General features: G+C 40.8%; 1 protein-coding gene across 1 annotated transcript in view; it reads left to right on the top strand.

Annotated features, from left to right (window-relative positions):
• Positions 1-2,465: 2,465 nt before the first annotated feature.
• The window catches only part of dysf (dysferlin, limb girdle muscular dystrophy 2B (autosomal recessive)), a 75,752-nt gene continuing 63,588 nt past the window's right edge, over positions 2,466-14,629 (top strand). The window contains exons 1-3 of the mRNA XM_030430197.1: positions 2,466-2,840; positions 12,509-12,564; positions 12,656-12,747. Of these exons, the coding sequence (XP_030286057.1) occupies positions 2,753-2,840; positions 12,509-12,564; positions 12,656-12,747 (236 nt within the window). The 5' untranslated portion in view covers positions 2,466-2,752. The remainder of the gene's footprint in view (positions 2,841-12,508; positions 12,565-12,655; positions 12,748-14,629) is intronic.

A 14,629-nucleotide genomic window follows, 5' to 3' on the forward strand; every position in this document is an offset into this window, starting at 1 on the left:
TGTGTTTCCTTGCATTATGATTTTGCATAACCTTGTAATACTTTTTTTGTTCCCTCGCAAGATGTTTTGCATAATCTAGCAATAGTTTTGTGTTCCCTCGCAATACTTTTGTGTTCCCTCACAATACTTCTGTGTTCCCTTGTAATACTTTTGTGTTCCCTTGCAATACTTTTGTGTTCTCTCACAATACTTTTGTGTTCCCTCGCGATACTTCTGTGTTCCCTGTAATACTTTTGTGTTCCCTCACAATACTTTTGTGTTCCCTCACAATACTTCTGTGTTCCCTTGTAATACTTTTGGGTTCCCTTGTAATACTTTTGTGTTCCCTCGCAATACTTTTGTGTTCCCTCACAATACTTCTGTGTTCCCTTGTAATACTTTTGTGTTCACTCGCAATACCTTTGTGTTCCCTCACAATACTTTTGTGTTCCCTCGCAACATGTTCTGCATAACCTTGCAATACTTTTGTGTTCCCTCGCAATACTTTTGTGTTCCCTCACAATACTTCTGTGTTCCCTTGTAATACTTTTGTGTTCCCTTGCAATACTTTTGTGTTCTCTCACAATACTTTTGTGTTCCCTCGCGATACCATTGTGTTCCGTCACAATACTTCTGTGTTCCCTTGTAATACTTTTGTGTTCCCTCACAATACTTTTGTGTTCCCTCGCAACATGTTTTGCATAACCTTGCAATATTTCTGAGTTCTCTCACAATACATTTGTGTTCCCGCACATTACTTTGTTTTAACTTGCAGTACTTTTGCATTGACTTGTTTCCTTCTGTTCCTTCCGAGCTGCGTTATTATGGATCAAGCACACTGATGTTTTTGGCCCCTCCCCTGTTATCTGCTGCTACTGTCTGCTTTCGGTAAAGCAGACAGGCTGGGTGGTGACGCAGCAGCTTGTTGACTGTTGGCTTTAGTCTTTGCTATGTGTTCAAGTGTATCGTTTTGACGGAGACACAAGAAACATGAAATGATGCACCTATCACTATCGCTGCTAGTCTTTCACATCGGTGAGTCTGGGCTGTACGAGTTGAGAGTCATGTTCCCGTGGACACCAGGGTGTGACCACGCCCTTTAGTCATTTCTTCCTCTCGGTCTGCTGATGTATTTTTGAACATGAGATTCATTCATTCATATTTTCCTGTAAAACCCCCTTAAAATAACACTATACCCTCTATACCGGATTTTGTTTCCTCACAACTCAGTTGTGTTCCCTTGCATTATGATTTTACATAACCTTGTAATACTTTTTTTGTTCCCTCGCAAGATGTTTTGCATAATCTAGCAATAGTTTTGTGTTCCCTCGTAATACTTTTGTATTCCCTCACAATACTTCTGTGTTCCCTTGTAATATTTTTGTGTTCTCTCACAATACTTTTGTGTTCCCTCACAATACTTTTGTGTTCCCTCGCGATACCATTGTGTTCCGTCACAATACTTCTGTGTTCCCTTGTAATACTTTTGTGTTCCCTCACAATACTTTTGTGTTCCCTCGCAACATGTTTTGCATAACCTTGCAATAGTTCTGAGTTCTCTCACAATACATTTGTTTTCCCGCACATTACTTTGTTTTAACTTGCAGTACTTTTGCATTGACTTGTTTCCTTCTGTTCCTTCCGAGCTGCGTTATTATGGATCAAGCACACTGATGTTTTTGGCCCCTCCCCTGTTATCTGCTGCTACTGTCTGCTTTCGGTAAAGCAGACAGGCTGGGTGGTGACGCAGCAGCTTGTTGACTGTTGGCTGTAGTCTTTGCTATATGTTCAAGTGTATCGTTTTGTCGGAGACACAAGAAACATGAAATGATGCACCTATCACTATCGCTGCTAGTCTTTCACATCGGTGAGTCTGGGCTGTACGAGTTGAGAGTCATGTTCCCGTGGACACCAGGGTGTGACCACGCCCTTTAGTCATTTCTTCCTCTCGGTCTGCTGATGTATTTTTGAACATGAGATTCATTCATTCATATTTTCCTGTAAAACCCCCTTAAAATAACACTATACCCTCTTGTCTTATTTCAACGTCTCTTTCTCTGTCTCGCTGCACACATTTGCATCGACAAGCACATTTTCCCCGACACACTCCTACCCTTTGTCTATGTGTGTTTGTGTGTGTGTGTGTGTCTGTGTGTATGTGTGTGTGTGTATGTGTGTGTCTGTATGTGTGTGTGTGTGTGTGTGTGTGTGTGTGCACGTGCTCCCCACGTGTGTTGGTTTAGGTTGGCAGAGTTTGGATTGTTGATTGTGTGAAGGCATGTGTGACCTGAAAATAAAGGCCACTGTGTGTGTGTGTGTGTGTGTGTGTGTGGCCCTTTAAGCCTGTTGTGATTGAAGGGACAGTGTGTGTGTGTGTGTGTGTGTGTGTGTGTGTGTGTGTGTGTGTGTGTGGCCCTTTAAGCCTGTTGTGATTGAAGGGACAGTGTGTGTGTGTGTGTGTGTGTGTGTGTGTGTGTGTGTGTGTGTGTGTGTGTGCGCATGAGTCAGCCGGTGCACCATGCTTGCTCTGTTTGTGTGTGTGTGAGAGAGAGAGTAGTGGGTCGAGCGAGACAGCTGAGAGCTCGACTCAGTCCCTATTCCTCCTCAGTGTCTCTCGTCCACTTTTCTCTCTCGCTCTCTTCTTAGCACTCTTATGGATCTCTGCTCATTTTAAGGATATTTTTTGGACAAATGGACGCCCATACATGGACCTAACGCCGTCTCTCGGAGGGATTTGACAGACCTCGGCTGTGTGTGTGTGTGTGTGTGAGCCATGCTTCGTGTGTTCATTCTGTGCGCAGAGCGTCTGCAAACGCCGGACGATGACGTCAGCGACTCCTACTGCAGCGTCACCTATGAAGGTAGGGCTGGTGAAACTGGGAATAAGACATGAAGATGATGTCCACAGAATTGTTGAACCCCCCCCCCCCCCCCCCCCCCCCCAGCCGCCTCCGTCTCTCATAACAGCTGAGGTTATTATTGGAAAGACTCGGACAGACTTCTTTCATGGCTTCCAGTGTGTTTGGGGTGTGGCAGAGATATAGAGAGAGACAGAGACAAGAGGAGGTGATGATGGAGGGCACAGCAGCTAAATCAGAGAAGTTACGAGGAGGTGGATGTGTTTATAGTAACCTCCATTCTCTCAGTTTATCCTTTGGGGCCCTCCGTCTGTCGGGGGGAGGAGGGCTTCACTTCACCACCACAAAAGGAGTATGAATACGTCATCTGCGTATTGAGTGATCGGATGTTGCCTTTGCGTTTAAACCTTGTATCTTTTAATGTGTTCATTGAGATCAGATCTCTGAGGCGTGACTACGTTTAGATCAGCTCCCTTCAAAAACCCCCAGGTTTCTTACCAATGAAATGGAATAACGTGTGTATTGTCATGTTCCTAAGAAGATGAAGTAAAATAACCCATGACTTTCCTCGTAGCGCTGGTCAAAGTCTTCACTTGTCGAGTGAAATTCATCATTTCTGACCGTTAACAAGCCAATTGAACGTGCATTGCATCCAAGTAGAAATCATCCTGCAATTATCTTCTTCTCTTGTGCATGTTTAGCGATGAAAATCCCTCTTTCTGTGTCTCTGAGATGATTCACAGACACGTTGAACTGTCCTTAGATTGGATATATAGTTTTAAATAAGCAGATTTACAGCATCCCTACATTTTCGCAACAGATTTGTATGCAACATCCAGATCTGACAGGACTGTTGGAGAAGATGACGCTGTAATGCTTCTCTCGACCTTTCTGTCATTTGTCGTCTGCTCCGTTCTTATTCTTTATCAGTATTTCAGTTAGACTTTGGCGGCTTACAGTAGAGTACAGTGTGTGTTTATGTGTGAAGAAGACACAGAGTTTCCTAACTCAAGATAAGTGTGTCATGAACCTGTGACACTTTCTTGCTGCACAAAAGTTTCCCTGTGTAATATGGAGCACACACACACACACACACATACATACATACATACACATGCTACTGGAATAAAATGAATCCGTCACACTAATTTCATGAGTAGTCGAACTGCTGCAGATGACACCGGGTGTTTTTACACTCAGGTCACCAGTCAGATCAGTTGTAAATACGTTATTACGCTCTGATACTTCGGATAAATAATAATAATGGGAACAGTAGATGTGTTTCTTTTGCCATCAGGAGTATCCTCTGCAGCCGTCAGGGCGGAGAAACCTCTGTTTCTGCCGTTCAGTTTCCCATCAGCATCACAGAAGAGGCCGAATGTTATCTGTCAGGCCGATATTTGATATTTAATCTGTTTTAACTCGTCTGCTGAAGGCTGCCTCTGCTGTGTCTGCTCTTCAGAACTGCTGCATCATTTCTACCGTTCAGAGTTCATTACATTTAGAGGCCGTTAGAGAAGAAAGATCTGGAAATCTCTCGAAGGCAAACGAGGAAGACAATCTAATGCTTTTTGTTCAGTTTGCTGCCTCATTGACTGTCATCCTGAAATTGCCTCGTCATGCTGATCATCATGGTTGATGTGATGTAATAAAGGGGATTTATTAATGGTCTAAATCTTGTTTCAGTGAGCTTCACGCAGACCAGAATACAAACTACAGACATAAAAATGAGAAACAAGTGAATCATTTGAATTAATTTCTCTTTTGAAACCTGCATTAATAGTTATTTTTGGCCATTTGGGGGAAGAACGCAACAAGTCAGACAAGCTGTAAACAAAAAACTGACATATGATGATGTTATGAACTTGATGTTCCGTACGTGTTAGCTAACAGTTTCCTTTTTACACATCCAGCAACATTTTCATTCATTAGGAGTTGGTTTGTGTCCACCTGATGAATGAAAGTAAGATATTTACACATTTTTTGCTCCAATTTTGGTCTCCTCCAGCTCTAGAGAGAATATCTGCCTCTTTAGCTGCTAAACGCTCAACTGTGTTTACCAGTTGCTCTCTTATTGTGTATTATTTTAATGAAATTTGCCTGATTTGGTTTTAGTTATTCTGGGTTTTACTTTGTAGTTTTTCCTCATGTGTCATTATTCTACTTTCACTTCTTTTCTTTGTCTCTTTTCCTGCCCTTTATTTGTGTTCTGTGTCGTTCCAGCCACACACACAGTCAATGATCGTGTTGTTGATGTAAAAATATTGATAACGTTGCTTGAAGTATGATGAATTCTCCACCTGGAAGTTATGTTTTATTCTCATATTGCTGTTATTCTGTCCAAGAACATACTTTTAACCTCAAGCTAATACACAAAAAAAATGTCATATATTGTGTTGACACGGTGCTACATTTTTCTTTATTTATTACAAATTGATTTAAAAGTAGTATCTTATCAGCCAGCTTGTAACATCAATTTGCTGTCTTTTCAGTGAGTTTTTACAGGAAAACAAAAGCACATAAACAAAGGATCTCCTTTAAGTTTCATTTTCTTCTGTAAATAACTTTAAACTTCTGGACAAAACGCTGCAGCACAAACTTTTAGTCACCATAGACACGTAAAAAGTCATCAGAGTTTCAACAACAGCAGTAAACATATTTTCATCAGCGTCAAACCAACATGTCCTTCTCATGATGTGAAGCACCAGAAGCACTCAGTGCGTTAATGAGGTCAGGATGAACCTTCAGCGGAGAGAATCAGTTTTAAGGCCTGAAGCTCAGATGAGACCGAAGACAACGCACATCTGAACAAACTCTCTGAACTTTTTATTTTAAACTTGTCACAATCACAAGACTGTATGATCCTCCTTCATCAGGCTGTGCTACTGTGTCATGTGTGCAACCGTGAAAAACTGACTTTAATGGATATATGATCAGTGCGACAGACACGTGGCACATCAGAACTCTTCTCCCGTCATGTGACTGAAGAAGAACCGACTGTAATAACATTTAAGTTCATGACATCGGCTCAATCTAAAGACCCACGTTTGATGCAAAGCTTCTCCACCATGTCTCTTGTTATTAATGACACAAATAGTTATCTAATTTATGTATTTACAAGTAATTAAAATACTTAAAGTCACTGTGTTGAGTGTACATTGTCGTACTATATTGTAATATACCAACAATAAAACACACAGAGAGGATAAACTGTGTTGATTGCGGACGATCCTGTCAGACAGTAAGAGTGTGTGTGTCCTCATGTTGGTCTGCAGGTGGCGCTCTCTCACTGTGCACCTGTGCCTCCTTTTGATTGCCTCCTGAATTTGACTCATGCATTTTGTCTGCTCAGTTCAATTCAAGGAAAAGTTTCACTCCCTCAGGGTGAAGAAAAAGTTTGTCTTTCTTGAATGAAGCACGAAACCTTAACGACCCTTATGAAAAAGTAATTTCTTACGTCTAAACGAGACCAGTTCTGGTCCCTAACGTCAGCACGTACAATCCAGAGAGTCCTTGAAAAGTCCTTGAGTTTGTCCAAGGGATCCTGCATCACTGAGCTCACATCCTTCCTGTGAGCTTTTCAAGGCAATCACAGTTCCAGCAGACTAATCTTTTAAATAAGCATCGGTTTATTGTAGTCAGTGTAATGTTTAAGGTAATTATGCACATTTTTGTGGATTTTTCAATTTTCTTTTAGTTTTGAATGGTTTTTACAGAGTTCTTTTTGTAGTTCCATTGAGTATTGAGTTTTTTGTAGTTTTATTGAGATTTTTTGTAGTCTACAAAGTTTTAATATCTTTTTTTGTAGACTTTTAGATTATACTGGTAGTTTTTGTTTATTATTACGTTTTTCTGGTAGTTTTTAGTATTTTTGTTGTAGGTATTTTGTAGTTTTTATAGGTTCTTGAAGTTTTTAATTTTTTTGTAGTTTTATAGTGTTTTGTAGTTTCATTAAGATTGTTTGTAGTCTACAGAGATCTTATATCGTTTTTTGTGGATCCATAGGCATTTTGTTTATTAAATAGGTTTTTCTGGTAGTTTTCATTGTTTTTTGTAGTTGTTATTGTTTCTGTGTTGTTTTCTTTGTTTTTTTAAATAGTTTTATAGAGTTTTTATATAGATTCTGTAGATTTATAGTTTTTTTTGGTCATTTTCATTGTTTTTATTGGAGTTTCTTGTAGTTTATATAGTTATTTTGTAGTTTTATAGTTTTTTTTGTAGTTTTATAAGTTTTTAAGACAGTCTGATGTGGGTTTTTTTTCCCCCTAACAAAAAATGGGATTTGAAGTTCAAGTGTTTCGGGCGGCACTAGGTTTGACCGACGCTGACGGTTTACTGACAACACCAGATTGAAATAAATCCATAAAGAACGCAAACAAAAGATCAAGATAGAAGGATTAGAGGGCAGAAAGAGGTGGAGGACGACAGGGAAACATCGAGGCGAACGGAGAGGCAAAGATGTGGGCGAAGATATGGAAACAGCCAGGAGACAAGAGAGGAAAAGAGAACAGGAAATGTTGAGATTTCCTCTGGATGTGAGGTGTGTGTCTGTTCCCGGCATGCTCGCCTGTTGCCCTCTTTCCCTCCGAGCGTGTTGGACGGAGGCAGAAAGAGAAAGAAGTCGGCTTTGTTAAGAAAAAGAGCTTTTATATTGTAGCTTCACACACAGACTGATGCTGCAGGGAACGATCTCTGGATAATTTGTTTTTTGTTTTCTTTTTCTGATGCTTGGACTTCCTTTTTGTTAATAAGGACCTAAGATACCAACAGTCTTTTAAAAAAAACCCTATTTGATTTGAGTTTCTCAAAGATTTGGTTGGATCACATTTTTTTCCTTTCACAAGTTCTTTGTTACCTCCCGTTGGTCTCTGGCGGACCGGGGGTCACTGGTTACTATCACCATCAGAGCTCTCAGGGCCATGTAACCGACCCTCCTCACCTGGTGAACGGACTCACCTGCCTCCTCCCTCTTTGAGCCGGTCCTTCGAGCGTCGCAGGTTTCAGGACTCGGTCGGACACCTGTTGAGGTTTCAGCCATGTTGCGTTGCGTTCTTCAGCGAGCCAACAACCTGAGACACTCTGACCCCCTGGCGGGTGTCGTCTTCAGAGGTAAGAGGATCCTGGGAGATTCAGGAAAAACAAACACAGAGCGGCTGTTTCACATCCGCTTTCACTCTATTCACTATTTTACAGGTGAACTTAAATGTGCGCTACATAGAAATGTTAACCAGAAGATTTCTGATAAATTTTCTGCCTAAACAAACCAAATAAAACAAACCCATGACTGAAAAAACTGCATAAACAAACTGACCTTAAAGGGCAACACAACTTTACACTGTTTGGCTTTATTTGTGGCGGACCCTGCCACATTTCTAGCTTCAAACAGTGTTCCGGGACCTTATTTTCCTCTGAGAACAGCTTGTTCATTCATTTATGGAAAAAATACATACATAGAGGTTGTATTTTTACCTCCTTAATATCCTAAATTTTTAAAAATTCTGAGTTTCAATTTCTTCTAGAAAACAACAGACTGCCCCTTTAAATTTTAACATGTGAAAACAAAATATTGACACATGTGAATGTGACATGAAAAGAAAACAATGTCACGTGAACGCGACATTTGCAGAGTTTGACATTTTCAAATCACGTGATTGGATTTTTCTCACGGTGTTTTTAATTTTTACGCATTTCAACGAAAGAGAACCCTGCTGAAAAAACCAGCACAGACCAGCTGGTCTATGCTGGTTTTTCCAGCAGGTAAGGTATCATGTCAGAGCTAAGTCTTTAGAAAGACCTGGCCTGAAGCTTTCTTACTTATTTTATTCATCTTTTTTAATCATTCTGGGACAACAAAGTCAAATAGTTGCGACTGTTTCCAGGTGCAAACTTGAGACTTGACTGTCTAAACTCAAGTCAAATATTCAGGTAGTCTCAAGCAGCGCTACAGACCACGATGAATGTCTCAGGTGAAACAAAAACAAATGACACATGTGTGATGAAGGCGACTTGGCTACCTGTCCTGTTTTCCGTCAGCCTGTTGTTGTGAGCGTCTGCCTCCTTAATGAGGTGAGCTCCGTTCACTTCCTGCCTTTGTCCTCACACTGTTTCCTGGTGCCATCACACACACACACACACATTCTTCGACCTCTAAAGTCCTTTCTAAGTACAAAATAAACTGAATCATCGAACTACAGTGTAGATATTCTGAATCAAACACCACCTGAAGCGTTCAGGGTGACACAGAGACGACCACAACATCTGCTTTCATTAGTATTTATTGTGAGTCGGCGGTGATGCCGTCTAAAGAGGAAAGTCTGGAGTTTTTCTGTGATGCAACAACTTCAGGAATTCAGAGCCAAGAGAGAGACGGAGAGGTTCCTCCTCTCCAGAAAACAGATACCATGTCCATTTATAGAAATCACAGCTGATGATGAAGGAGCGAGGAAGCCGTGGGAGGAGAGAGAGAAGATTTCAAACAATCCTTTATCAAATCACATGTTAATAATCACGTATTTTATCTACATTTACATAGAAAGTAAGAGGAAATAGTTTTGCAGAGATTACTGCAACGAAGATCAGTTATTTAGCTGCAATTTTGTTTGAGTTTGATTTATTATCGTCGTTTTGGGGATTTTTTGCAGGGACGGTCTGGATTGTTTGGACCACGTGGCGTTCAGTTCTGATGACTTTGTTGCGCCTGTGTTTTCTGCAGGTGTTCTGCAGTGGAAACATGTGTGTATGTGATCAAATGTGACAACATGTGCTTCTGTTTGTGTGCACCGAGGGGGGGCAGGACGTCCGGCCCAAAGTGTTGTTATTGGAGCCATAAGTGTTGTTTTCCGTCAAAACCTGAGAAATGAAAATCTCCAGCAGCGCTCCGACTTCAGCCCGAGTTCTGCCTCTGCTAATTATAGCCTCTACACAGGGTCACTTTAACAATGTAGTCTGATAAAGTTACTTCAAACTGCAGCTTGATTACTTTCTGTTGCTTTTGGATTACGATACCAAACATGCAAATATAGACGAGAGTGTATCATGTTAGTAATCCCTCTTTTTTACTTAATGTGTTGTAATCTAATTACATCATTTTCCTGTAACTTAACCTAAATACAGTTACCTATTGTTGGTTTCATTTGGTATGTGAGATATAATCTGTTACTCCTGCAGACATCTGACCTGTTGAATAAGTGAAAACACAAACAAAAATGTGGAGGATTTAGAAAGTGGACTTCTGGCTGCTTTACATAACTTTCAGTGGTTAGCAGTGTATATTATAGTGACATCACAGTGTGGTGATTAAAAGTACATGTTGAGGTAATGATTAAAGACGTTTTTCATCCTACTTACCATGAAAAAATGAAGTTTGGCTGTTATAGTTTGGGATTCCTGCTTAGTGTGCATGTTAAACTTTAAATATACATTGAAGAAATGTACTTTTAAAAGTGGGATCCAGCAAAAAATACAGTTTATATCTTCCTGAAATGGCCACGCACACACACACACACACACACACACACACACACACACACACACACACACACTCTAAACTTAGCTTTCCCACTTGTACTTTGCTGCCTTGTGGGTCACAGTTTTATTCTATTCTCGGCTCGCGACAGAAACTGTGCCAGGCTGAACCGGCCAGGAAGTAAACGCTGTGCCACTTCCTGTCTCATGAGATTCGAGCTCTGATAGCGGCTCCTGGGACACACACACACAGACACACACACACACACACACACACAGACACACACAAACACAAATATAATGTGCCCTCCCGACCCCTCTGTGGAAGGGTGGAGGTGTTTTTTAAGATATCTTCCAAGAACGGAGGTACACTTACGTAGGTATTTGTGCGGTGGGTGTAGTTGCTTTGGAACATGCGTGTGTGTGTGTGTGTGTGTGTGTGTGTGTGTGTGTTTGTTCTCACATTGGGTGATGACTGTGGGGAAAACAGGAAGGCAAACAACCATTCTGTGGGTGTGTGTGAGGAGAGAAAGAATGTGTGTGTGTGTGTGTGTGTGTGTGTGTGTGTTAATCAACATATCTATGGATCAGTGGAAGGAATGCATCGTGTTTCTGCACCACGACAGATTTTTGGCTAGCCAGAGCTGTGGGTCAGGATTTCTAGGTTGTGTTGTAATTTTGGGTTTATTTCTTCATCTTTACTTAAATTGATTATTTCACACGTACGTTTGAACCTACAGACTGATTTGTCCCTGGATTTGGTGTTAGATGACAGCTCAGGGGATCACTGGTTGACTGGTTGAAATCTACATCACCATAAACAAACAAACCAATGAAAGAATATGACATAAGAAATTGTCAATTCTAATGGCACGTTCGAAAAATTATATTTACTTCATAAACAAATATGTCCTGCAAAATATAATTAAATTTATTAACCATTTATCTTATATCCACCATGAAACCATTAATGTTTTTTCAGAGTTACAATCTACAAATTAATATATTTATCGGTGTTGCAGTGCTGAGAAAAGTGATGGATAAAACAAAAAACAGTTGCTGTGTGACTTTGGTTTTATGACTTTTCAAACACACCCTTGAATTAAAATGATTGTCAACAACTTCGAAGAATAAACCACAGTTCACAAAACAACATGACAGTTGCAGCATATCAGCAAAAGACGTACCGGACCTTTGTCGTGTTGTCAGAGTTTGATTAAAGAAAACATGATTCGAGCTAAGATTACTATGTGAATCAATAAGATGTAGCATGCTAATATGCTAAATTCTGATGGTGAACACGGTAAAAATAACTTCTACACATCAAAATGTTACGTTTGTCATTGTAAGCATGCTAGCATTATGTTAGCATTTAGCTCAACTTCACCTGAGGCCCACAGAGCTGCTAGCACAGCTGCAGACCCTTGTTGATCTATTCCAGGCACGACGGTCATTCCCTGGAAATTAATGAGCAGCTTCTAAATTCGGACAATAGTCATTGTCTCTGCTTCCTTTCATCTGGAAAGAACATCTCGATCTGTGTGCGTCCTCTTTTTCAATAAAACCAAATGGAAATCATGATTGTCGTAACCAGTGTGATCATTCTCGTCATATTCTCGAGGGCACGTGCGTGTTTGTTGTGTTTGCTTTGTGATGACGAGGGTCCTTAAGTGGCTGCTGGTGAGTCCTGGCAGTTTTTATTGGTTCGTCTTGCGTCCCACTTCCTGTCAAGAGTGCCCGACAGACAGGAAATCAGAGCTCAGAGCTCCATGTTACAGGAAGCTACAGAGAGATAACACAAACACACACACACATACCAATTGAGCAAATATAGCCCAGTATTTTGGGTGTGCGTGTTTGTGAGAGATAAAGTGGGTGCAAAATGTTCTTCTAGCTGAGTCATGTAAGGGTGTGTCTGAATTAAAATACATTTTATTTTCATTCTATCAGATCAGTATCGGCATAAATATTGATTTAACACCTTGTTAGCATCTTAGCAAACAATAACCAACATGTGTGATTGTTAGCTTACATGTTTGCTTGCTAACTTGGAGGCAAAGTAGCAAACAAAACAAAGTGTTAAGACATGTTAGCTAGCTACTGAAGGCTAACTAACTTATGGCTAGTTAGCTACAGAACAGTTAACTTTACGGTAACTCAACTGCCAGTTTGGTAAGCTAACTCTTAGCTTTCTCCGTATTTTTCAGGGTCTAAGAAGAAGACAAAGGTCATCAAGAACAACCCTAACCCTGTTTGGAACGAGGTGTGACCTGCAGGCGAAAATCAAATCCATCATTCGTCCATCGGTAATTATTTCCACCCATGTTAATAGTTTCCTGTCCTGGTCTCGTCAGGGTTTTGAATGGGATCTGAAGGGGATTCCTCTGGACTCCGGAGCGGAGCTGCACTGTGTCGTCAAAGACCATGAGAAGATGGGCAGAAACAGGTCAGGACTCAAAAAACTCTCTATATTTTTGACCAAGTACCTCAAAATCTAAAGTACATTGCAACAATATTGTGGGGGTGAATACTGGTACTTTCACTTTTGAGAAATATTCATCACAGTACAATGATATATAAATTATAACATGATATAAAGTCTCGTATCACTTTCATGAAACATTGATATGTTGCCCAGGTTCAGTGTAGATGGTTAGTCGCAGCCTGTAGCATATAGTACTTCATCACCATTGTTTGGTAACGCTACTTTTAAAAGTATCTCATCATGTTACTGTGTTATCTACTGAGAAAAGTAACGTGTTAGGGTACTTACCCCCTTTAAACCCCATTTGCGACTCATTGCACATGTGGTTTATATTGCCCAGATGGTGTGTAATTATCTGGCAGTAGGTGATTTGTTAATTTTCAACAGGGGGGATGGCCCAATGGGAGCACCACCCTGCCCCGAAACACCTATGTACACCTCCCAAAGGACTTTGTTGCAGGACACCTTAATCATAACTGTGACATTTCTAATTCTACAAATCTATTTTATCCAGTTATCTTCCTTCTCTCCCTACTACAGTTGTTGTTTTATAACTGTATTAAAGTAAAGAGTAAACACTCCTTTAAATTGTAGCAGTGGTCTGAGTTTATTCAGGCAGGTTTTCTCATGTTTCTCACAATACACTACAAGCAGAGTTATTTTAAGTTACATGACCCCTTGGAATTTTTTACCATCTAAATTCCTCCGGGTCAATGTTTTGTACTTGGCCCTATGCCAGTCTCCCACCTGAGCACACTGCATGGAGATGAAGAATGGGAATTGGATGAGTGTGTGATTAGTGTGATAGACAGGACAGCAACACACAAACTGATGTTGTCAGGGCTGAAGTCCACAAAAGAAAAGTAAGGGGCAAAAGTGAGCTCAAGTCTAAGACAAGAGCAAGATGAACCAGATAAGGCAGAGCAAAGACCAGGAAGAGAAACTCTGATTTAATACTCTTTGGCACGGCCATCATTCATGTATGCACCTGAACAGGTTAAAGCTGGACACCATAACGAGTCACTGCATATTTGTCTGTTAGCGGAAGTAAATAAACCTACAAGACCTGGTTGAATTGTTCCCACACACCATCAGATGGCCCAATGGAAGCACCACCCTGCTCCGACACACCTATGTACACCTCCCAAAGGACATTGTTGCAGGACACCTTAACCATAACTGTGACATTTCTAATTCTACAATTCCATTTTATCCAGTTACCTTCCTTCTCTTCCTACTACAGTGGTCTTTTTATAACTTAATTCATAAATGTAGAAAATTGGCTCTATGCCGTTCCTGTTTCTCTGACTTCCTGTTGGCGTGATTTGCTCTGTGCAGCTTGTTGCGGCTTTCAACAAAAATGGACCAGGCAGCCGGTTTGCAAAGCAGCCATGCCCGGCTTGATTCCACAGTGCGCCGGAGCTGATCGTGACCACTTGTGATTTTAACACACTTTTTGCTACTAGGGGATGGAGACTGATGGCAGGTTACCAAGGGGGATACTTTTTTGGTTATATTGCTAACAAGGGGGGCAGCATCCCCCCTCATCCCCCCTCAAATCGCCTACTGATTATCTGTACATGAACCTTTGAAAGTATCGCCTCTACTCTCGACTCTTGGGCTTTGAAAAACCAAAGCAAGGGGCTGGGGCTCCTACACCCCCAAAACAGTGACAAGCATTCATGACTGTATTTCCTGCATTCTGGTGACACTTCAAGAATGAAAATAACTAAAATGGAAAGTTCCTCGTAGTCACTTCCCTTCATGGTGTCTGAAATTTGTTTAAATTTGGGTGCACAAGTTCAAGTAAAGACCATCTAAATGGCGCCTGCCACTCTAAAGG

This window comes from Sparus aurata, chromosome 10 (assembly GCF_900880675.1).
Source record: "Sparus aurata chromosome 10, fSpaAur1.1, whole genome shotgun sequence".
NCBI lineage: Eukaryota > Metazoa > Chordata > Actinopteri > Spariformes > Sparidae > Sparus > Sparus aurata.